We start from the raw sequence: 26,734 nt of genomic DNA, 5'->3' as shown, positions 1-26,734 counted from the left end.
GAAGGCTACCTATTTTTGGTCTCTTGAGAACATGATTTAAAAACAATATATTTCATGGGAGAGTAGATGTTTTGGGCAGTTGAAATAACACTTCTGCTATATATTTTGTGCATTGGCATATCTTTGTTCCTAACAGTTCAAAGAGATAACCAGGTGTATTATTCCACTACAGGTGTAATTACCAGGATGTATATATTCTTATCCACAGAATCTAGGATTCTGCTGTAACCAGTTTTCTAGGCAGCTTCAGAATAAAATCCCCCATATTCACTCTGAACATGACACATGACACTTTCATCTATATAATGTGGGTACAAGTGTCCAGACAGCCATCCAGTCATTGGGGTGGAGGGAGACACACAGAATGCTTGGAAGTATCTGCTCATCTTGGTTACTAAAACCTAATGAGAACTGGAGAAAGCCAGACCAGGTGGATTCAAGTGATGGTTCATGCCCTTTTACAAGCTGCCTTGAAAAAGAAAATTGTGAGGCAACTTCTAAGGAAAGCCTCTCTAAAGACGCCTTTGGGGGATTCTTAGCTTTATTTATTCTTGCCCCCTGAGTCACTATGAGACTGTACAGCTCTTGAACCAGGATCTTGATTTTATAAAAGGGTAAACAAAAAACAAGAAACTGAGGCTGAATTATGACAAGATAGAAACTCTGTGGATAAGAAGATTATGTGTCAAAAATTGGGCTCTGCACCCACTCTGGAAAACGGGTATAGGGGTACTCCTTGAGTCAGTTGGCCTTCATGGCTAGAAGTATTTTTCAGTAGCAGCCCCTAATTTGTCAATCCCCCAAACACTCTAAAACTGCTGCAATAATTACTGAATAATTTGTGAGCCCAATTCATGGTGCTAGTGCTAATGACTTAGCACCCAAATGCTGAATGTGTGCTTCTCTCTATATTAGTCTGGCTGTCTCTTAAGAGCTTCAAAAGAATTTATACTCTATGTATCCACTTTAAAATATGTGAATATATGTTAAAAATTATAAGAATAAGAAAGAAAGTTTCTTCTCTCTCAATTACAAAATGCTTATCTCAGTACTTGTATTCTAATCTTTTATATGTCAAGTCATAATTGTTTTAGCAGGCATTTTCAGTTAGTTAATAAAGCTGAGTGGTGGCATTGCCTGTTTTATATATCTTCTGTTTATGTTGTTGTTACATAAGTGTTTTAAATAAATATAGGTGTTAGGTGTCAAAATGCCACAAATCTTGATACACAACAATCACTCTGAAACTTCACAGGTACCAAATTATTTTGGACGGTGAAGACTTGAATAAAATGCTCCACAATTGCTATTTTCAAACTAGGTGAGTGAAAAATGTTTACAACGTATGCAAGAGTATACATCTGGATTTGTTTTTATACATCTACCAACGAGGTCTCTATTGGCCGAGGCTAAAAGGAAAAGAGGCATTGAGATCTCAGTAGACAGCCTAGGCCCCTTCTATACTGTCGTAATATTCAGATTATCAAAGCATATAATCTGCATTATCTACTTTGAACTGGATTATAAGAGCCTACACTGCCATATAATCCAGTTCAAAGCAGATAATCTGGATTTTATATGGCAGTGTAGAAGGGGCCCTAATTGAAATGTCACGTAGTCCCTTCTATACTGCCATATAATCCTCATTATCAAAGCAGATAATCAACAATATTTGTTTTAAACTAAATTATATATCTACACTACCATATAATCCAATCCAAAATAGATAATCTGGATTTTATATACCAGTGTAGGAGGGGGCCTAGTGTAATACAGATTATTTAAAGAGAGACTGCAAATAAAATGCCATTATTATAATATCCATAAACCCTTATCTATGCACAGTAAGTATTGTAAGGTCCAATCTATGACCTCATCTCGAGATGGAAAAGTGCAGAAATGAGCAATCAGCTTATGAAACGGCTAGAGCATCTTCCTTATAAAATTGAGAGTATTTTAATTGAAAAAGAAAAGAAAATGAAGGAAAGGAACATGACAGAGCTTTATAAAACATGCTTACTGTGGACAAAGTAAAAATTGAAGTCTTCTCCTCTCTTCTAAAATGATTACCGTACTTGCAATCTTATAATGGGACTGATCACATGGAAATTCAGATCAGACAAAATAAAGTGTTATCTAAGAGAGAGAATAAACATTTCTGCAATAACATATGGTGACATATACTAACATGAGCAGTTTTAAAGGGGAATCAGACAAATTCATGAGGAATAAGTCTATCAGTGATAACGAGTCATAATGGTTATATGGAACCTCTCGGCTCCCAAGTGATATATAGAACATGAAAGCAATTTGGCCACAACTGGAAAGGTTTGCTTTGCTTGCAAATGTTGCAATAGTGCACCACTGTGGAATGCTGGATTCCAGATTAGATGAACGTGAGATTTATAGTCCAATAAATTAGATTTTTCAAGTTCTGGATCCAGCAGGGCTCTTACATTAATTGCAGAATGGAAAACAATCAGAAAGATACATTCAGTAAGAGGGGAAGGACAAAATGTGAATTTGAACCATTTCATGTAGACGTCAAAGGACTTCTGGAGGGTGGCACTTGCCAAAAATATTTGCACTCATAAAAACAGAAAAAATAAAACAAAGCCACATATACAGCTGGTCTCGCCCAGGAACTAAATAATGAACCAGACAGACACATTCACTGTGACCCACATTAGCTTTCTGTTGTAGATCAGCTAGAGGCTGGTGGTTTAACTCGGTGGTTCTCAACCTGTGGGTCCCCAGATGTTCTGACCTTCAACTCCCAGAAATTCTAACAGCTGATAAACTGGCTGGGATTTCTGGAAGTTGTAGGCCAAAACACCTCAGGGCCACAGGTTGAAAACCACTGGTTTAACTGATGATTTAGAGAGGATTGTGGGCTTTCCTGTGGCACACAATGATGGGCCCTCAAGTCTGGGAAATTCAGATCTGGGAAATGATGGTTCTCTCTGTGAAAAAAACTGGCTCAGAAAGCGCAGGACTTCAAGGCCAATCAGAGGAGCGAGAAGGAGCAACAGCAGATAAGGAATCGAGTGAAGAGAGTGATAAGGAGGGTTCCCATGAGAAATCACCTGAAGCTACGGAGATCAACAAAAGTATTCATTTACAAATCAGAGTCGAAAATAAAGTACGTCAGTCTCAGAGATTACATGGGAAAGTTGTGGAGAAAATTCACGAGAGACATAATGTTTTCATGAGTGTCTATAAAATGGTTATAATATCTTTAGGAAGCATTTGCAAAAGCAAATGTTGTTATTAAATTAGCATATCCTAAACCAGCAATAGTCAAAAAACAGATTGAGATCAACTTTGGGTGATTTTAAATCCATCAGTCTGCAAAGTTTTTAAAATTTGCCTTAAAGGCAGTTCAGGCAACAATGTGTTAGAGTGAGAAGCTAAGCCTGAATTCTCTGGTTCCTAGCTCAAGTCAAGCTTTGGTTTTTGGATTTAATATATCCTGGAAGTTTTTTATGTTCCTTTTCATGTGCTCCTTTTCAAGTTTTTATTAGTTATACCTGCTTACTTGTGGACTTACGTAGTACCCGTGTTTTCTGGCTGTTCCTGGACATTGTCACCTCTTGAACTTTATGAGACATTTGGATTATTGTTTGGTTAACACCTGTTGCTAAACCTTTTTTGGATTATCTTTCTTATTCCTGCTTTTTATGTGTTTTTACAATAAATAGTTTGCTTATATTCCTGGACTCTTGTATGCTGCAGTGGTCATAGGTGTTTCCAGGCCTGGAGTGCAACACTTTCAAGTACAGAAGCAATTTACCTCTGAATACCAGCTCCTGGGGAGAAGAAGCAACAGGGGATGATGGCAATCACACCATTTATCCATCCACTCAAGTAAATATTAGAGTCACTTTATCTTGGTGTTGAGATCTGTAGTACTGCATGTGTGATTAATGAATATCGTATTTTACTGCATACTAGTCACATTTTTTGTGAGGGGGGAGTGACTATTATGAAATTAATTTACATTTATGGGGCTTCCCTCAGCTGGCAGCTGAAAGAAACCCCATAGTTGCAAAGCCACCCACAGGAGAGCTATGAGGCATCCGTCAGCTGCTGACAGAGAGGCCCCAGAGCTCTCATGGCAGGTGTGCAGGCAGGTGAAGGATTTCCTTCTGAAGAGAGAACTGCAAGTTGCAGCACCTGAGGGAGGGCCTAGAGCTCTCACCGAGGGAAAGCAGGTGGGTGAAGGCTTACCAACATGAATCTCTTCTCAGAGCTAGGGAGAACTACCTTGGCCAAAGCAAGCCTATAAAGCTCAGAAAAGTTAGTGAACTGGATGGGTGAACTCTAAGCTAAGGAGGCCTGCCCCCTTGCATAACACTCACACCCATCAACTGCCGGTGCGACTATTATGCAAGGAAAACAAAAATACTTTTGGCACCCAAAAAGGGAGGTGGTACTATTATGTGATAGAGACTAATATGTGATGAAAAACAGGTAGTAACATTTTTCATAAAACATCTCTTATGAAAATCTAAGTGATCAAATACACCAAATTTTGAAAATCACTTAAGCAAGAGAATATGTGTTTGCATGTGTATATTTCTTTGAGCTTGTAAGAGAAAGAGAGAGAAGGAAAGTCATCAAGGGCATTAATGTTTGATGTTTTGTCTTATGTCAGTTATAACAGACTGTGCTTTTTAATTTTAGTTTGTTAAGTTATAATCTGTGTTTATATGTTGGGTTGTATAAATTTTGTTAGTATGGATGTATTGTTGTTGTATTCGGGCATTGAATGTTTGCCTTTTATGTTTGGAATCCGCCCTGAGTCCCCTTGGGGAGATAGAGCGCAACATAAATAAAGGTTTGTTGTTGTTGGCATGCTAGAGGCCTAAAATCTAGTACACACGAAGACAACCCAGTAACTGAAAACAAGATTTTTCTTAGTTCACCAATTTAAATTATAGACACAAAATGATTCAGGTGTTTCCCAAATACACAAAAAGCTGATATTTGCTATATGAATCATCCATGATAAATTATAAGTTTGAAAAGAAGTAATTTTGGCAACTGGTATTATAAAATCTATGGCATGGAGTGTACAACTCATATTACCACCACAATGCCAATTAATTGTCCAGACCTACTAGGGACACAATGTTACTGAATGATACTTTAATTGCTTCTTCATATATCCATTTAAGAAGAGGTCCCTTATAGCTAAAAAGAATACAAAACAACTATCTCAATAAATGGAAGGAAATCAAAAAAGAGATGGAGAAATGGAAAAATAAAAATTTATCTTTACTAGGAAGGGTGGCAACAATCAAAATGAAGATACTGCCGAAAATGATATTTATCTTTCAAAATTTACCAATAATAAGAAATATGAAATTATTTAAAGAGTGGAATAGGGATATAACGAAATTTATCTGGAACAATAAAAGCCAAGAATTCATTATAATAATTTAATTGAACAAAAAGAAAAAGGAGGATTAGCAGTTCCAGACCTCAAACTCTACTATGAGGCAAGTGCTTTAGTGTGGGCAAGAGATTGGGCTTTGTTAAAAAAGAAGAAGTTACTGACTTTGGAAGGAATAGACCTTAGGGGAGGGTGGCATCTTTACACATGGTATAAAGGGAAGGAAAAGGAAAAAAAATTTGGGAATCACTTTGTGAGATCCGCAATTTTAAAAATATGGGAAAAATATAAAAAGAAATTCTATACAAAAACGCCGTTATGGGTATCACCGCTTGAGGCAAGCCAAAGGAGATGTATGGGGTGGAACGATTGGCCAAAATACAAAGAAATCTTAAAAATTCATCAGGGAGAACTAATACTAAAAGAACAGCAGGAACTAATTACTATTGATAAAAAAATATCATGGCTACAATATTGGCAAATCAAAGAGAAATATAAAACAGATAAAGAATTGGGCTTCTCAAAAGGGAAAGATTTTTGGGATAAAATCTTGGAAACAGAAAAGAAATTAATAACAAAAATATACAAAAAATTATTAGAATGGCAATTAGAAACTAAAGAAGACAAAAATTATATGAGAAGATGGAATGAAAACCTAAGAAGAAATATTAAACAAACGGAATGGACAAAAATTTGGAAAAAAAGACTAAAATATGCACATGCCACGGAGCTTAGAGAAAACTGGATTAAAATGGCATTAAGGTGGTATTTAACACCAAAAAAATTAGGGAAAATATATAATAATACAAACCCGATGTGCTGGAAGTGCAAGAAGAAGGAGGGTTCCTTCTTCCACCTATGGTGGACATGTGAAAAAGCGAAAGATTACTGGAGGATGATACAAAAAGAAATTCAAAATATGTTAAAAAATAAAGATGCCAATGAAACCGGAGCTGTTCCTATTAGGAATGTATGACAACAGTATAGAAAAAGAGAAAGACAAAATACTATTTCTAGCACTCACAGCTGCAAGAATGTGCTTTGCAAAAAATGGAGACAAACGGAGATACCAGAAGAAGAAGAATGGGTAATAAAGCTACTGGACATTAGCAATTTGGACAGACTGACTTTTTATTATTGAAAAACAAAGAAACAGGAAGAAAAGAAACAGACTGGAAGGAGGTCATCGAGTACCTAAGGAAAAAGAAAAAAGAGACTTGGATCTAAAAAGTAGAAAAGAAGTGGAAATAATAGGTGAACATAGAAGAAGAGAGGGGACAGAACGAAGAGATTGGAAGGAAAATAAAGAACTTTACTTCACTATTTTTCCTTCTATATATGCATTTTTTTTCTCCTTTCTTCTTAGAAGAAGAAAGGACAGAAGATCCTCAGAAGACACCAGGGAGTCGAAGCGGTCTTTTCTTTTTTCTTTTTTATTATTACATTTTTTTTCTTCTTCTTCTCTTTTTATCTTTTTTTCCTTCTTCTTTTTTACATTCTTTTTTTTTTTTGCTCTCTTTTCTTTATTTTACCTATATACACTTTTTAAGAAAAATTCTCAATAAAGATGATTTTTTTAAAAAAAAGAATATGTGATGGCAAGGGGATTATTTAATTCTATTAGTTGTTTTATTTCTGAAATTTACTTAGCTAAATAAAAGTAATCCAAAGTGTCCTACAAAAGAAACAAAATACAAACAGCAATGTACAACAAATGACCAAATTTTAAAGAGCAGTTAGCTTATACACAGTGATTTGTCAACATTATTTTGTTGTGTAGCAGATACAGGGTGAAAATTCTGCAATAAAAGGTAGTCACTGAATAAAGGTCATTCATAAACTATGCTCAGTTCTTGAACACACCAGTCAATACTAAGCTAAGCAGTGGAAATATCAAAAGTAAAACAGAAATAATTGTGTTCCTAATTGAATATGCTAACAGTTGGATTAAAACTAACACACGTTTTAAGTATTTCTACAAAATGTTCAAAGCACTTAACAGATTGCTCATACAACTCTATGTGAGAATTCTCACGTTATATACAATGGTCCTTCACAGTTCCAATTGCGTAAATCCTTAAGTAAAATAGACTAATTTAATCAATTAGATTTATCTAGGTGTTGACTTGTTATGCAGCAATTGATTAATGGGTCTACAGTAGTTTTGAATGGGAGGCAAAAGAAAGTTTAACTCCTCTTCTAACATTAAGGATAAGAAGGACGATATTTTAATGAGCAAGCTCTGACAGCGTGGACTAAGTATTTTCCCTGTTGTATGAGAAGGGCAAAAGAGAAAAACACAGAGAGCAGGAGACACATAATCATTTCTTAAAAGAGGAATACACAACTAATTAGTTTTAACTCTAATTCTTTGGGACATTCTAATTCCAAAAGCAACCTTGGCAGGAGGCACCTTTATTAAACTGAGGAAATAGAGAACCTAGTTACTACATTCTTATCAATTTGAAAGTGAAACAGCCAACTCAAAAATAAACCAATGGTTTCTGTATAATGGACCCTTGGTATCCACTTAGGTTTGGTTCTGGAACATCATTCTTTGATACCAATAGATACTAAAATCTCTAGAAACTTAACTTTCATTATAGTCAGTACTTGGATTATGAACAAGATAGATTCTGTAGGTTTGTTCTTAAATCGAATTTGTATATAAATCAGAAAATGTCCATTTTTAAGTATAACTCCTGCCATTTTTTAAACTTTTGTATAACATAGGGAAGGATTAACGTCCCTGTAATGTTTGTTTTGCTTTCTGTGTCCCTTTTCAAAAGATTTCATCTCACTTTCAGTCCCTGTGACAACTGTATTTTGAAAATGTTGCATAATTGTGGAAACAAGGATTGGTGATAAAACTTCATGATAACTTCTACAGGAGTGAATTTCCCTTCCTAGGGGTAGATTCCCTCCCACTTCCTGTTGTCTCACTCCATAGAATCAAAGAGTTGGGAGAGACCTCATGGGCCATCCAGTCCAACCCCCTGCCAAGAAGCAGGAGTGTTGCATTCAAATCACCCCTGACAGATGGCCATCCAGCCTCCAATTCTTAACTGTAAGTCGTATGTAAGTTGGATGTTTATAACTCAGGGATATCCTGTGTATATAGAACGGTGTAGTAAAATGACAAAACCATGGGGTTTTTATAATTAAAAATATCAAGGCTCAGACAGCTGAATCCATGGATATGGGAGGGCCAACTGTGTACTCAAGGTTCTCTATGGGAAAACAAAAGAGCATGAGTTTATGAACTAAAAGAAAATAGAAATCCACATAAGATCAAACAAGGTCTTGTAAATTTCCAGAACATATATAAAATGCAGCATTTTGGTACATTTCTGTCTGATCTTGGAAGCTAAGCAGGGCCATCTATGATTAATACTTGAATGGGATAATAATAACAACAACTTTATTTATGCCTGCCACCATCTCCCATAGGGACCCAGGCAGCTTACAAAATAGCACACAAAGAAGCCATGCATAAAATACATGATACATAAAATAAAATAATCAATCTGAAAACAATAATAACATGGATAGCACCCACAAATACTAGGTGTAGTAGGCTATTTTTAGAAACTTTAGAAAGTCTCTCTAAGTATTCTTTGCCTAAAAGACAACCATTAAATCCACAGGGTTACTATAAGTTGACAGTAACTTGAAGGTGTCTTCTTCTTTCTCTGTGACAGAAGTGAGTGTTTCTGTAGAAGAGTGCAGAAAAATATATTGTTTTAGAGTGTCTGTGGTTGTAAAGCAATGTATTCATACAGGTCAACAGAGCAGACTGCTTCTATATGCAACTGAGCCCTGGACTTGGGCTGGGAGGAGGGCTGAGAGAACAATTTAAGTAGACTGACCTTTACTGTAGCCTCAGCGGTGTTCTGAATAGGAAATGTCTAGCTTGAAATTCAACCCGACATAAGGCACACCTCTAATTTTCAATATTGCACTACAGGGGCAATGTAAGCCTTTCTACATCACAGCTCCCTCCCTCACTGCAAATCTTCAATCTGAGCATAGGGCAAGAGAATTTGTAAGCCCAATTTTAAGATGGCTGAAGTTTCCGGAGGTTTGAAGAGAAGAGCTGAGAAAAGATAATAAGAGGGTAGGGAGTGAAGTTACCTACTCAAATCCCAAACAACTTTAGAATAAGTAACGCTGAAGTGGATATCACACCTAGAGGAATGAATGTCATTAAAGTCCTACACTGACAGAGAAGTTTGGGGACAGAAGAAAGAGAAAGTGATATCTTTATCCATTTTAATTATACTAGATTTCTTTCTATGAACCTGGGAGGCATCTACGTTTTACTAGGGAGGGCCTTCTCTTGGTCCCACCACCTGCTCAAACATGCTTGGTGGGAACATGGGAGAGGGTCTTTTCAGTGGCTGTTGCCAGGCTGTGGAATTCCCTCCCAAGAGGAACCAGAATGGCCTCATTCGTGCTGGCCTTCCACAAGCAGGTTAAGACCTTCCTCTGCCAACAGGCTTTTGAGGAAGGGTAAGGGGAAGCTCTGGGGAAGGTGGATGGGATTGGGGAGATAAGAGTTTTAAAAGCCACTTGAATGTATTTGAAGTCTGTTTTTCTCACACCGTTATTTCTTGTTTTTTAACTTTTGTATTATTCTTTTTAGACTAGTATGGATAGATGTTAGTTGCTTTTGAGTCCCCATGGGGAGAAAGGTGGGATATAAAGAAATATAATAATAATAATAATAATAATAATAATAATAATAAACAAACCAGTAGAGGTGGTCTCAGTGGTAATTGGCCATGCCAAAAGATCTCAGCTGGCCTTTGAAAACAATAAACATTAACAAAATCACAATTTGTCAACTGCAAAAGGCCACCTTACTTGGATCTGTGAGCATCATTTGAATATATATCACACAGTTCCAAACGCTTGGGAAGTGTTCAACTTGTGATTTTATGATTTTAAGAAATCCAGCATATATATCTCGTTTGCTGAGTCATACTGTGTTTTGTGTCAGCAAAATAATAATAATCATTATCATCATCTCCCCAAAGGGTGCCAACCTTGTCGTAGTGGGGGGCTTACTGACCATTCATATTTCACTGCATCCTCAAAGTGATGTTGACCGGCTATATCTGTCTAGAAGGTCTGGTGGCAGAGGCTTTTTACAAGTAAAACCAGCAGTTGAAAATGAAAAACACACCCTGGCAGAATATGTCAAGGAAAGCCAAGAACTTGCTTTAACTGAAGTCAGTAATCAGAAACTTCTCAAAGCACAGCAGACAAAAATCAGTACAAGAAAACTGCACTACAAACCAGAGCTGACAGCTGGCACAACAAAGCATTGCATGGGCAGTTCCTTCACAAAATTGAAGGGAAAGTTGATAAGGAGAAAACCTGGTTATGGCTCACAAATGGAACCCTGAAGAGACGGAAGGCCTGATTCTTGCAGCCCAGGAGTAAGCCATCAGAACAAATGCAATTAAGGCCAGGATTGAAAAATCAGCTGATGACCCAAAATGCAGATTGTGTAAGGAAGCTGATGAAACCATTGATCATATCCTCAGCTGGTGCAAGAAAATCGCAAACAGACTACAAACAGAGGCACAACTCTGTGGCCCAAATGATTCACTGGAAATTATGTCACAACTACCACCTGCCAGCAGTAAAGAATTGGTGGGATCATAAACCTGCAAAGGTAGTGGAAAATGAACACGCAAAAATACTGTGGGATTTTTGAATCCAGACTGACAAAGTTTTGGAACCCAATACGCCAGACATGATGATTGTGGAAAAGAAAAAAGTCTGGATTATTGGTGTCACCATACAGGGTGACAGTCGCATTCAGGAAAAACAACAAGAAAAACTCAACCATTATCAGGACCTCAAAATCGAACTGCAAAGTCTCTGGCATAAACCAGTACAGGTGGTCCCAGTATCATCGGCACACTGAGTGCTGTGCCTAAAGATCTCAGCCGGCATTTGGAAACAATGAACATTGACAAAATCACGATCTGTCAACTACAAAAGGACACCTTACTTGGATTTGCGCGCATCGTATGAAAATACATCACACAGTCCTAGACGCTTGGGAAGTGTTCAACTTGTGATTCTGTGATATGAAATCCAGGATATAGATCTCGTTTGAACAACAACGAAATGCTCTTTTTCAGGGCTGGCAGCTTCAAAAATAACCTTTTTTTCCAAGTGTACTGAAAAAGGAAAATGCTATGGAGAATGGACACAGTGCAGTATTTCAGTATAAGATCCATATTTATTCTCAGCAAAGAATCCTAGTCTTGGAGAAAAGCAAGGTATAAATTTAATAAACTAACAAATAATAGTGATGTGGGTGAACCAAACTGGGAAGCCCTGGCCCTTGAGCGCTCCAGCTGGAGGTCAGCTGTGACCAGCAGTGCTGCAGAATTTGAAGAGGCACGAATGGAGGGTGAAAGAGAGAAACGTGCCAAGAGGAAGGCGAGTCAAGCCAACCCCGACCGAGAGCGCCTTCCACCTGGAAACCAATGTCCTCACTGTGGAAGAAGATGCAGGTCAAGAACAGGGCTCCACAGCCACCTACGGATCCACAAGAATACTGATCCTGGAAGACTATCCTACTCGTCCAACGAGGGATCGCCTAAGTAAGCAAATAAGTAAGAACCAAACCAAAAAAAAAAAATCAGCAGCACAATGGAGATACTGAGAGAATCTTTACCTGTGTTTTTGTTTAATAGCACTGTTGAAGAATCTATTACCATACTTAGTATTACAGTATATAAATGGTATGTATGTGCGTGTGTGTCTGTTTCTAAATGAAAGATCTGGAGAAATTGGAGTTGGTGGATCTGTGCAATTTCTATCCTTCTGGATTTGTAATTCTTCTTCTTCATTGTAGTTTGTGTATTCATAGGTGAACAGGATAAATTTGAGCTGGAATAATTTCTCATCTATTCTTTCTTGACTGCCTCAAAAGACTATGTATACTATGTAAAGAACAGACTCTCCAGTGCCAGGTTTTCACTTCCATTAGGCTTTGAAGCAAAGGGATGTGAACAACTAGATTGCGCCTTTGTTCTTCTCTCACATCAGAGATTTGTCCTCCTAATTTGGCAAGTGCTTCCTTGTACACCTGATTCCACACCTCACCTCTGTATGCAGACACCATCCATCCATCCATCCCCCTCAAGTGATTTCCCACAGGTTCAAAACATATGTACATTATATCCAGAGGGTGGAAGTAGCTTCTCAAGAACAGTGAAAAGAAAAGTAGGAACGTAAAGGACCAGACATTTTGGGTGTTTCAGGCACCCCAAGCCACAGTTTCTTGATTATGACCCAACAACCCATCTTACAAATGAGAATTCGGTTTACCTGAAGGTTACAGCAGTTGTTTTCCATCTCCACTCTGGAGGAAGAGACCCCATATCAGCAACTCAGCAGTATGGAGTTCCCTAGTCTGGTACCAGCTGCTTGCCCAATTCAGACCTCTAATCTCTCTGACTTTGATTTAATGTAGCAATTATTGGTAATGTGGTTTGAAGGAGATAAATGCCCAACATGGGGCGGGCTGGCACCGACGTTCATTCCACTCATGATGCAAGAACAGTTTTAATTAAAATCCCCTTTATGATAAAGGAGCTGCTTGACTGGATGTTTCTGTGCAGCCCTGATATGGAGCTTCCTCTAAAGCGGATTAGAAATCAAAGTTTCCCCCCACTCTTGCTCCTGGCAATACAAAAAGCACGAACACAGTCACCATGTTGCCCAAAATGCAATTCCCAAACCCCAAGAATTGTTGGGATCACACAAGATTGATGCAGATAACAATCTTTCTCCAATCAAAGAAGCAAACTCTGATTCCTAAAGGTCAGGACACAAAGGAAATAGTGATGCAACAAACAAAGGGGGTGGAAGTCTGCTCTCCCCCCCCCCCCCCCAAGGCTTTCCCTTTTAAATCAAACACATACAATATTGCTCTCTTCGCTGACATTGCAGGCAGCATTGCTCAGAGGGGGATTACAAGTCACAGCAAGAGAGACGGTCTTATTTTATTTTAAACCAGATAAAACAGGTCCCTAGATGGACAACTGAATTTAATTTGGCAAAACTGTCAGAGTCCCAGTACAGACTGATTTTAGAAAATACTTATCATTTTTTACCAAATTACAAAAATATTAGGTAAGTAGTGTCCCCTGCTCCCCCCAAACCACTATGATTGCTTATAAATTCTTCTATCACTATTTTTATAACATATACTAAAATGAACATGTTACGTATTGCCTGATTCCTTTTATTCCTTTTGCCAGTAGCCATCTGTCATAGTGAAAAATTATGTGTATTATTAATACATAAAAGGCAGCACAAAGTTTTTGTGACTAGCATACAGTGCAAAACGGAAAATGAAGAACCCCAAGTTTGAATGCGTGTCTGCTTTTCTTCTCAAGGTTACCTTAAGTTGCTAAAAAAATGTCAAGATAAAGATGGTGATTAAAGGAAATGAAATGCTGCCCAAACTACATAATTCTGAGAGCTCTGAGCTCTGGCAGTACCTTTGAAGAAAACTCTTCACTAGGCACAGAAGTGATTATCTCCTCTTGAGCTTGTCTTATACCAGAAGACACTGCTCTTTTGAGATAGTGCCAATATTAAAGGATCACTGCCTTCTTCAACTGGAGGAACAATGCAAGTAACAGATCAACCATTCAAAATGTTGACTGGACCAAAGTAACCTTCTAGTAAAATAATTAATTATGATAACCTAAATACTTGAAATAAAAACTGGAGAACATAGGTCACTAATGTACAATACATAGTCAACCACTGTAAAACTGAAATTTCTTATGATGCAAACAAAGAGAAACACGGGTCAGCGACAACAGGGCAAAGGCATAACACAGTTAGGCTGGTGAACAGGAAAACAGCTTGGTGCAATTAACAAGATTAAAGAGGGATTTAAAAGCAGGCTAGAAAGAGCAACGGGCAAGATTGATCTTTACAGGATTAAAGCCAGAATCCTACTAAGAGTCCAGTGGTCCTGAGATCAACATCATTTAATGGGATTAAATCGAGAGCAGCTTTGTTTTTGTATTTGAATCAGCAACGTCTATACTACCACTACAGCATTTAAACTGCAAAACAGTTCTACAATGATATGATGGGATTGGCCAACTACATGTACACTCCTGCAAAAAGAAAAAAAAAGACTCGGAAATAAATTCAATAATTTGAGGGAAATGGATTGGCCAAACCTTTCAAAATAAGCAGGCATGATATATCTCTTTATGGGTAATTTGGCAGGATATCATCAAAATGAACAGGAGGGAGAGGTAGTAATAGTAGTAACAGGGTTTCATAAATAAAGGGTACTGATAGCATCGACTGTTAATAAGATTCCAAGAAGCAACATATATGAAGTTCTGTATCCCATAACCATTTTTTCAACACATTCTCACAGATGCCAGCTATACAGCAAAAAAATGATAATATTAAAAGAAAATGTCCCTAGTGTTCAATTTCCACTTTTAAATGTCACTCTTCAAGAGTGGCAATAGTCTGAAACTCAAATTTGGAAGAGGAGAACAAAGTAAAATGAAAACAAATAATTATTAGTGCTACTACAATTACATACATATCAGCAAAAGGGGACTAAAATACATGTTCCCTCAAGCTTAGTATCTCTCCATTCAAGGGCAAGTTTGAATATTTTTCTATTTAATGATTTTTACTCCGTATAAAAATATTTAAAATATTTACACCTCTGTAGTGACTTCAACTGGAGGAAGTGAAGACTAAGTACCTCATCATATTACAGAAATTCCCCATCCTACCACATTTCACCAACATAGGCTGAACATGGGACACTATCAGTGTTCAGGTTGAGAATCATGGAGACAACATGGGAGACACCAAAAAACGTAATGGGTAAGTGGGTGGTGTGGGTGATGCAGGGTGCTGGGCGTGCTGTCCCCTGCATCAAGGTCCTCAATATGATGAGGTCTTAACTCAAGTACAGGCAGTCCCCAAATCACAAACAAGATAGAGATACTAAAAATTAAAGTAAATTATCCACCCTTATCCTGGGATACCTAACAGATATATTTTAACTATACACTTAACACCTATTTTTGAAGTCTGTTGAGTCTGAAAATCAATTATTTGCATTCTTGCTTGATCAACTAGGAAACATCAGTTTAAAAACCCAACATTTCTTTTCAGATCTAATGTCTTCAGGCAAAGTCTGTGCAAACTTTAGATACATGCAATGTGTTATCTACATATCTCCATAAAACTCTCAATTTTATTAATGGCCCATAGATTGGAAATGCTAAATACAGTGTTCCTTCACTAATCGCAGGTGTTACATTCCAGGACCACCCGCGATAAGTGAAAATCAGTGAAGTAAGGACGCTATATATGTACTGCCTCTGCGCACATAAGGCGTAGGACTGCCCACTCCTCTCTCCCCTTCCCCCCCCTCTTTCACACACTCACTCAATCTCTTCACCTTCTCTTTTCTCTCCTCTTTCCCCCTTCCTTCCTACTCTCTTTAGACACCACACTTCCCTCTGTCTCCTCCTTGTGCACGTTGTTCTCCCTCCTCTTTTCCTTCCCCACTCGCACGCACCTTCTTCACCTTCCAGTGGCTGCGCTGGGAAACATGGCATCGGAGGGGAAGATTTTAACCAACCACGACCACTAAATGCACGTGGGGGGGGGGGTGTCCTCACTGGTAACAGGTATACAATTTTTCCTCACTACTTGTATATTTTAAATTCATTTTTTTTTAAAAAACTGCGAAACAGTGAATCTGCGAAAAGAGAACCATGAAGTAGCGAGGAAACACTGTATACTTTTCAGTCCCTTCAAAATGGAGCAAGAGAGATTACAATAAGGATTAATGTAGTGCAATGTATTGATTGCTATTTCAAGTAAAGTGAGCTTTAAGATTTTATAGCAAATACTTATGAGGAGCAAGAAATGTTAGATGTTCATGTTAGATTCAGAAAAGAAAGAAATGCTAGGAATCATATTGCAAACATGTGCTACATAAAGAAAGCACTAAAGAATTTCAGAGCAAAACCAACTTGTGTTTTCTAGTTGCTTGAAAGACCATAAGAAATTATGAATCACTGTAAAAGAAATGGCTGCAACACAGCATCTAATTATCCTGATGAGTAATCTATGTTTTTGGCGATAGAATGACTCCTACTGGTTGCCAATTAGTTTTCGGTCAACATTCAAAGCGTTGATTATATGGTTTGAGTCCAGGATCACCTTCTCCTGTATAAACCACCTTTTACACTCAGTTTCTCTAGAAGATGCTTACTCCAACCACACAGACCCAATTAGCAACCATCACCAAAAGGCCCTTTTCATTTGCTGCCCTTAGACCATGCAATGATCTGCTAGGAGAAATCTGACAATTGCATGAGCTGTCAGAATTTAAGACACAATTGAAGACCTATCTCTTCTGTGGGGCCTAAACAGTCAATATTAAGCTGTAAATTTTGACTTTACATTATATTGGCATTGGTGTCAATCTTGTTCTGCATATTTTAATATATTCATTGTAATCATATTATATTTTATCTATGTGTTTTAACCATGTTGTACCCCACTTCAAGCCGTGAAAAGAGGAGGGTAACAAGTATTTTTATTATTATTATCTTATGAGATAAAGTGCAAAACAAGATTACAGTTGAATATTGAGACAACAAAAGTAATAATCACAAAGGACCCACACAATTTTAAAATGGATGACAAAGACATCGGAATAGTTCAAGATTTTCTACACCTTGGTTCAGACATTAATCAAAATAGAGACTATAGTTGAGAAAGGTTAAGACTTGGAAGGGCAGCTGTGAAAGAATTAGATAAAAAAACTGAAGACCTGAACATGGCTGCTGATGACTAGGGGTCTTGGAGGTTTCTCATTCATAAGTTAGAAAATAATAACAACAAAAACGGTAGGCAATATACCAACAAAAGTGAGAATGTGTTGCTAATATCCAGGTGTGGCAGCAGACACAGCTTTCCAATCTCCAGGGTGGCAATGTTGATGAGCTCAGAGACTATAAAGGGAGTGAAACAGAAAACAATACAGTCCTACGAAACTCAAAACTGAGCCTGCTTTACATACAAGATATTGTAAATGAAAGTATTACAGTGGAGTAAAGTAGGATTCAAGGATATGTGGTGATGTAGATCTGTCTCCTTCTAGACCTGCTTTAAATGGAAAACTGTAATATGTTTTTGCATCTTAGATGTAACAGAATTTTTAAAGCCATACATGGTTAGCTCTAGCACTGTGAGATTGTAAAGAGCTTCTCACATGCTCTACAGTAGCAGAACCATCCCAGCAGTATGCAGATAACACATGTGCAATTAAGTAGTTGCTGGAAGCAAGAGTTGGACATGATGTCTAAAAGCATCCTTACATTTCAGAATCCAGGATTACAAGAGAGTTGAAGAACACTAAAAGGATGAACTGACAGCCACTGAATTATTTCTCAGAATAGTTCTGCATTGTCCCACTTATAAAATACAAGCAAGAGTAAAGTTCAGGAGAAGTCAGACAAAAAGAACCTGCAAAATATTTTCAACCTCTGACTTAATCGCTGTTCTTTTTCCTCAAGGTGAGGTGTGTACAATTTCAGAGTTGTTTCAACGCCTGTGCACTGTCAAAACTGCGATCCAAGCAGAACCTTCCAATTCATTCCTTCTCTCGACGAGTTTTCTATTCCTTCCTCCCACAAAGAACAAGGCAACATATTCAATTTTCAGGGTTTTGGGGGGACACCAAGTCACCACACCAAGGTTACTTCCCTACTTCTGCAAATCTTGGGAACTTCACTGGGTATGATAGTATCTGCTGTCCTGAACAGAAGTAATAGTTCAGATGTAAATGTACATCTGAACACAGGAATGAGAGACAAAATAAAAGTCTTCAGAGTCACTGCAGAGTTTATTATGCAAGTAATCAAGAAGAGCATCCACTAGTGCAGGGATTCTCAAACTTTTTCAGATATGGAGCCCTTTTTGAAGGAATTGTTTATTATGGAGTCCCAAAAATGTTTATATGCTATGTGATATATGATTTGTGATATATAATATATAATGTGTCTATCTATCTATCTGGAATGGGAATACTTTTGGACACAGGGGCTGCATTATGTTTTAAAATTTGACAGACAAGATGGACCAAGTGGCAAATGGATGGAGAATGTTTGTATGAACTAATTGGAAAAAAAATATGAACAAATTCCTATGCATGCTGCACATATCTCGTTTGTAGTGAAGAAGGAAAAGAAAGAAAGAAAAAGTTTTAGGACTAAACAAGGTAGTCAGAGATCCTCAATGTTTTGTCAATAGAATAGGCTCACATTCAAGTATTATTTCCCATATGAAAAAGCCAAAGTAACTATCCATGTTTTTCACTAACCTAAAATGGAGACTGTCTTGCTAACTCATAATACACTATATCTATCTAAAATGGCTGGGAGCAGAAGGGTTTGTGATTTTTTATTTTAGATTTTGGAACACTGTACCTTTATTTGTATATACGTGCATCATGGGATATCTTGGAGATGGGAACTCACTCCAAGCACAACTTCATTTGTTTTTCATAGATGCCTTATACCCATAGCCTGGAGGCAATTTTATACATTAGTTTAAAATAGTTATGTTCATGAAACAAAGTTTGCATATACATAACTATCAGAAAGCATAGATATCAATATCTAAGCAACCCATGTGGACAATTCTAGATTTTAAAATTTAGAATTTCAGGTAAGGGATGCTCAATCTGTACAACATTAGAAAAATCCAACAAGAAAATGAATTAGAAGAAATATGATGGTCAGAGAGAATGTTTATGTAGAAAAGAGACTGGTATCTTTGCAGAAAATATAAATTCTGTCCTAAGAAAAAGTAAAGGAGGGACAATTCAGAAAAACTCTACCAAGCTTAAGGGACTGGAAACATCATGTCCTAGTCTAAGTGGAAATGATAAATAATAACTTTAAAAGGAAATGATATATTCAGGCTGAGAACCAAACAGTCCCAATAGATCTGGATACAGGATGAATCAGAGCATAACGTGCACATCACTGTCCACCTGAGGGCTATGCTGCAGGTAGCCATAGTCTCACAGGGCTTCTGTATCAATTGAAAAAGGATTAAAAACAAACTGCATGGAGAACTGGAACTGATACTAAGTGCTGGAGATAGTTGAGACCTTTAGAGAAACATTTGGAATCTATTCATACTTTAATTAAAACATTCCTCTAGACACCAAATATCCATTCTCCAGATGGTAGAATGACTAGATTGCTATTAAAAAATACTGATAGTCAAGGAATAGGTACACTTTTAATGTGTAACATGAGAAAAGGCTTAAGATGAAATGCACACTAGTAGAAATAGGATCAAAATAACAGGACCTGACAAGCACACAAAAAGGTCCCATTGACTCATTGCAGGTTTCCTGGCAATAGGGAGAATTTCCTATAGTCCTGTGATGGCTGGATCCTTCAAATTGTCAGTTTCAATGTTTCTTCATCTTTCCCCTTATTCTATTCCTCTTAAAAACAGCATCAAAAGCTGCAAAGAAACCCCATTTGAGGAGTGTTCTGAACCATGACAGTCATGGACATCATGGTTCAATGAAGATAGGCCTGTCTTGAAAACTGCATTTTCATAATCGTCACCGTTTTATTTAAACCAGCCATCATTTTATTTAAACCAACTTGTCCTAATGAAAGTTCTGAGTAACTAAAATCACAAATACAATCACACAGTTAAAAATTGATTTAAAACACCTAAAATGACTCTGGATACTGGCACAGAAACCCGCTGTGAAGTCTTGGTAGGTCACACTCACTCACCCTCAGAGGATGGTAATGTTGCCAAGAAAACCCTTTAATGGGGTTAACTTAGGGTTGCCATTGGTTAGAAACAACTTGAAGGCACACAACAACAACAACAACAACAACAAGGAAAATAATCATGTGGCCATCCAGATGTTGCTCACAACACATAGAATTCTTCAGCATTGGCTATACTAGCTAGGGTACCTAGAAGTTATAGTACAACATCAGGAAAGTTGTATGACTCCAAATCTTGGTCTAAACATGATTCCAAACTGTGCTCTAAACAAAATGTAACATGTTAATACAAGGAAAATTGTATACAGTATATATACGACATTCTGAACTGACATAATGCCTCATGCAAGTATCATTTCTGTTATTTAAAATTTCAATTGCCCTATTGAAATAATTTTGGACTTTGAAGAACAAATTACCATTTTGCTTAAATTAGAAAATTGGACCAATGCTGTTTTTAAAAATTATCTACCTACTCTAACAAAACAATTCTGATTGTACAACTAAACCACAGCACTTACATCTACACTAAAAAAAATCCACATATTTGCATGAACTGTAGCTCAACTCACTTTCTTCCTTGCATCCAAAGTCTGACTGCATAACCACAATTACAAATTACCCCTGATTACTTCCTACTTGTCTAAACTTCAACTTCTGTATCAAGTCTTCCAAGAATGCCTAAATAACCCAAAGTTAAACAGGATTGGCCCTACTAAGTATTTAAATGGGAGTCTATCAATAAACCCCAGGGGTGGTAGGCTATATTTCAGAGGAAGGAATGGCAAACCCACTTCTGAATATTTATTGCCTAAGAAAATCACAAGAAGTTCATGAAGTCGACATACGTTGACATGTGACTTAAAGGAACATATAAACACAGATATCAAGTCCTTCTCTTCTTTGCTGGCAATGACTTCTAATTACACCAGAACACAACCATTTAAAATAATGCATTATTCCCTGGCACTATAAGAGAAAACTTCTTTAAACATTATCCTCCCTACAGGTGGCAGGAAATGACAGCTCCTAAACTAATTTCTTCACACACATTCACGCAGAACATTTTCCAAAAGGGGTGCAAGATCAAAAGTACTGAACAGTACGAAGTGTTAACATTGAGTAAGATATCTCCATTTTTCCTTCTATGGGGTCAAATAATTACAATATGAAAGGGCTGAAAAGAGTGCAGTCCAAATGTGGAGAGGGTGCACACCACGCAGAATCCTTGCTTTCCACTCCTTATATGTGCAAAGCGTGTAAGCTCTCACACAGATCTCTACTTACCCAGAGATACATTGTGTCTGCCTGGGCAACACAGCAGTTGATTGAGCCGATCCCAGAATGCAACAGAGACTTCAACAAAATGTGACCACCAAGATTTAGGGGTGGGTTTGAACAAGCAAAGACCAAATGTATCAGTTCAAAGATGAAAGTTCCCTCCCTCGTCCAAGCCTGGTTTTGCTTGCTCTCTTCCTTACACTTCTCCTTCCTCTCGCTGTCTCCTTCATTCTGCCTCTATGGGAGTTCCCAACCCCCGTGTGCCTGTCTGTATTGGTGTGTACAGAGCTCACACTCTGCATTTGCCTCTGGGGAATTTCTCGTCATTCTACTTCTAAAAACACAATTGCTTGTTCAAATTCTTGCAACAGGCAAGGCAGGGTGGGGTCGCCAGTAAACATAAGTGAGCTCCCAATGCTAGAGTGTGATTACTTTAAAGGAACGCTTCTTTTATTAAAACCTTGGCTGTCTTCAAGTTCTGAAAAGCAAGATCTTTGTTTCAGCAACCTCCCTAACCTACATCACTCAACAACATCCAAATGCTTTTTAATTCAATATTTATATATTTGTAACTGTAACACTTACTGAGTTAAAGCACATAACAAACCACCAGAGTCCCAAAGCTAATTTGCTCTGTGAGCCGGAGAGGAAAATACAATGACAGGAGAGAAAAATCTCTGAAAGTGCATAAAACACTTGCATTTTTCTTTTACAAATTACTTTATTGTCTCGTTCTTTTTGGTCTGGGTTGTTGTTGTTTTTTGGGGTTTGTTTTTTTTTTGTTTTTTTGTTTTTTTGCATTTCACACTAAAATAAAGTAGGGGGGCCTCTAAATTCTTCAGGAAACACTGGATCATCTCTCATAAGAAGAAGCTGGAGCAGGCTGTGTCTTGCAGCTTCCCTTCACATCCTAATCCACAGTTCTAGCAGCAGGATTATCAGGAGCAAGCTCTAAAAGGAGACACTCATTCCTGAGATGTTCAGCAGTAATGAAAAGACAAGATGCAACAGGCCCTTTGACAGTCTATTTCAACCCCCATTCCCAATGCCCACAGGATAAGTGTCACCTCATCTCAGTCATTCCATTTCAAACTACTCCTCCAGCAAACTGGGAAAACAGGTTTGCCTCCCTTTTCTCGGAGAGATCCATGAGGCCCCAACTGGTAAACACACATAATCTACTTAGTCTCTCCCAGGCCTTGCCCTTCTATCTGCAAATTTAATGAGAATTCATTTGAAAGAGCAAGAATGTAAACTTCTGGATTTTACTAATAAGCTAATTTCTCTTCACATTTTACCATGATGCTTGACCATTTGTATGTATATTTTTATAGAACTGAAAATGCTCCTTTATGTTCTTGATTTTTATTCAGGGCCTAAGCATGAGAAGATTTTTCCTAATTAAAAGTAATTCCATCTCTAAATTTACCTCATGTTTATCATGACATTGAGCAAGCATTTTATAAATTTTGGAATTGTACCAAATTTCACCAGATTCACATCTTTAATAGTGTAAATAAACCATGGGTACAGATTTCAACAGAAAGGGGTTGACTACTTCCAAAAGAATAAATTCTTCTTTAGACCTCATCCACTATGTTGCAATTAAATTGGGATTTCCCAGTGCTTTACATTTAATTCAAGCCTAGAAGGTATTTCCCCTTTATTCCAAGATTCATAAACAGATTACAAAATATCTTCTGTTTTATTATAAGATTACATTTCTGACGAAAAAGAAAACAAAACTTCTTTACTGATACAGCCAGAACTTTAGCAATAATAATAATAATAATAATAATAATTGTATTTCATACCCGCTTCTTCTCATGGCTCAAGGCTCTATTTTATTTATTTCCTATATTTATATCCCGCCCGAAAGGGGACTCTAATAGCTCATTCAGTCCAATGCATGTGTATAATGGTCTTAGAGTTAAGTTTATCATAGTCTTAAGGGACAAAGTTCTTCACCATCTACAGAACTAACAAAAAAGCTACAAATCTTATGATGACCCAGTGAATGAAAGAACTCTTAAGTTATTTCATCATCAACATCCAGGCCTTGCAAATTCAGGACCATGGCTTTCTTGTTTGAGTTTAGATAAAGGTAAAGGTTTTTCCCTGACATTAAGTCCAGTCGTGTCTGACTCTGGGGTGTGGTGTTCATCTCAGTTTCTAAGCTGAAGAGCCAGCATTGTCCACAGACACCTCCAAGGTCATTTGGCTGGCATGACTGCATGGAGCGCCGTTACCTTTCCGACGGAGCGGTACCTATTGATCTACTCACATTTGCATGTTTTCAAACTGTTAGATTGGCAGAAGTAGGGGCTGATAGCGGAAGCTCACGCCGTTCCCCAGATTCAAACCTGCAACCTTTCGGTCAACAAGCTCAGCAGCTCAGTGCTTTAACCCACTGCACTTTTCTCTTTTCCTGCTGCCTCCTACGTTACCAATCATTATTGTCTTTTCATGTGAGTCATGCCTTCTCATAATATGTTCAAAGTATGGCAGCCACAGGTTAGTTCTCTTGACTTCTATGGATCTGGCTTAATTTGCTATAAACCCTATTTACTAAATTTAAATTGCCAATAACTATCAACATTTCCTATTCTTGTACATTATCATTTTGCTCCTGGAATCTTTTGATTTCTTCTTCTTCTGCCTCTGAAATTCAATTGTGCGTATATTCATGGATTATGTTACATTCATGGGTTCTCTTTGAAGTATTATTATAAGGCTGGATTTTGCACTATATCCCTTGACTGCTTTTGTTCTATCTCTTTTCACTATCAATGCCAGATTTTTATTTCCTGCGTAAAATACAATATACTAATCTGAACCAAAATGTCCCATTCCTGTCCCTTTTACTTGCTTACTCCAAGTATTGCAATGCTCCTACTTTCATGTCTTGTTTTACTAGATTCACGCTTCTGCAGCTTCAGACTTTCCTTTCACTTCTATGCCACTTCAGATTTCCTTTCACTTCTGAGCAGATCAATGACTTTTCAATTTGAGTCCAGTTGCAACATAACGTCCATTTGGACTTGTCTTCTGCACTTCTCAAGTAGCTCACAAAGTACTTTCCAACATGAGAGTTTTATCTTTTGGCACTCTTTCTTGATTCATTTCGGATTGTATGAGCATAGTGGCTTCTTGGTAAAAAAAAAACATCCAAAAGTGATTTTGCAGTGCCTTTTTCTGCACATAGTAACAAGTTTTAACTATAGTGCCATTGCCGCTGTCTTTGAAAGATCCTCCGGCAGTGTCACTACTGCTGCTGGTCAGTAGCTTTTTGGCACATTTAGTCTGGCTCCTCAGCAAAAGCCTGTCTGACATAGACCCTATTAGTATCACTGCTTCCATCAACATAACCTCTTACCTCATAATAGCATGCACAATACAACCATTGCAGAAAGCTAGTATTATTCCATATATGCATCAATGCAATATGATTTCCAGCATGCTATAACATTAAGCAGTACCTATCCATCTAATGTATTTTACTAGGCTGTTGTAAGGATGAATAGAGGAGGCACTGTACACATTGTCATTTTTTTCTTGGAAGAAAAACAAATACAGCCCAACAACAACAACAAACTGTATTGGTGTCTTGGTTTTTAAGCCTGCTTCTGAGATTAGGGGGTGGGGGTGGGTTGATTCAGAAAACTGCATTGGATAGACCACATCAGCTATGGTTTCTTAGACACAGTTATGGTTTTTTATGGACAAGCAGATGGTGACTGGTATATGGCATATGTTCTGTATCTCAAAAACTAGAGCTGATAGGGGAAAATATTTTGGTATCAGCAGGTCAAATAGGGCTAATGTTTGCGGTACCAAAATGTGTGTTGAGCAATAATATCAATCTGATAAATAATTAAAAATAACATTCATGTAAGTAGTGAGCAAACAAAGCCTATTCTATTACATGGATTCACTAAAATTATGGATTATATAGGAACCGTGCAGTTCCTTAATAGAAAGTACCTTGCGTATATAAGGTATTTTCTATCAAGTATAACCCTAGTTTTTCAGCACATTTTTTATGCTGATAAAGGCCCCCTCGGCTTATACTTGAGTGGGGGTCCTGGCAGGAAGGCATGGGGCTGAAAGAAGCCCTTTGCAGGGCTTCTACCACCTGCGTGCCTCCTCCCCTTTTGGCACAGCAAACCAGCTGGATCTCTGTGTCAAGAGAGGAGGAGAGGAAGGCAAGCGGCCTCTTGTGTTTTCTTGGCACAGCAACTGAAAGGACAGGCGAAGCTGTATGCCTCAATTAATGTAATTTTATTAGTATCTATTTTATTTTGAAATTTACCAGTAGCTGCTGCATTTCTCACCCTAGCTTTATACTCAAGTCAATAAATTTTCCTGCTTTTTGTGGTAAAATTAGGTGCCTCAGCTTATATTTGGATCAGCTTATACTCAAGTATATATGGTATGTTCATATTTCTTTGTTCAGTCTATACAAAACCGCCTAATTTCCTTTTGAATAAAGCGGATTTAATCTTTTCAGTCAACACAAAACCGAGTTTGTGTCACTATGATCAGGCTTTGATAGCCTAAAAATTAACTACAGTGGGTCCTTGGTATTAAGGTTTAGTCCAGAAATCCATGGGTGTTTACAACCCAATATATTCAAAGGCATCGTAAAAAGGTATCTCTTACATTAGAAGATGTATATTTCATAGTAAAGCCACAGTTTAAACAAATGAAAAAGATAATAAAATATTAGTTACATAAATACATAGTCTAGAAAGACACAAATACATACTTTACAGAGAATATTAAGATATTCCACAGGTAAAACAAACAGATTTTAATGAACTTGATGTTTTAATGTATATCTGAAAAAGCAAGACAATGTAGCATGATGTTGCTATGGACAATAAAACTATAATTTGAGGTTTGCTACACTCCATGCAGTCATGCCGGCCACATGACCTTGGAGGTGTCTACGGACAACGCCGGCTCTTGGAGATGAGCACCACACCCTAGAGTTGGACACGACTGGACTTAATGTCAGGGGGAAACCTTTATATTTACCTTACAGGAAAAAAAAAAGAAATGATGTTGGTATTCTAGACTCAAACATTTGTTGTTGTTCAGTCGTCTCCGACTCTTCGTGACCTCATGGACCAGCCCACGCCAGAACTCCCTGTCAGCCGTCACCACCCCCAGCTCCTTCAAA

The 26,734-nt window shown here is 37.6% G+C and overlaps 1 protein-coding gene across 11 annotated transcripts in view; it reads right to left on the bottom strand.

The window, feature by feature from the left end:
- RBFOX2 (RNA binding fox-1 homolog 2) overlaps positions 1-26,734 on the bottom strand; it is a 196,646-nt gene that overhangs the window by 109,190 nt on the left and 60,722 nt on the right. Inside the window, exon 1 of one of the 11 annotated variants that reach the window (XM_060776972.2) lies at positions 21,556-21,744. The exons of the other annotated variants lie outside the window; for them this stretch is intronic. Within the exon in view, the coding sequence (XP_060632955.1) occupies positions 21,556-21,567 (12 nt within the window). The 5' untranslated portion in view covers positions 21,568-21,744. Of the gene's footprint in view, positions 1-21,555; positions 21,745-26,734 lie in introns of those variants that run through there. 11 annotated transcript variants of the gene reach the window in all.

This window comes from Anolis sagrei, chromosome 5 (assembly GCF_037176765.1).
Source record: "Anolis sagrei isolate rAnoSag1 chromosome 5, rAnoSag1.mat, whole genome shotgun sequence".
NCBI lineage: Eukaryota > Metazoa > Chordata > Lepidosauria > Squamata > Dactyloidae > Anolis > Anolis sagrei.
Note: the sequence above shows the minus strand (reverse complement) of the source record. Positions and strands in the feature narration are given on the sequence as shown.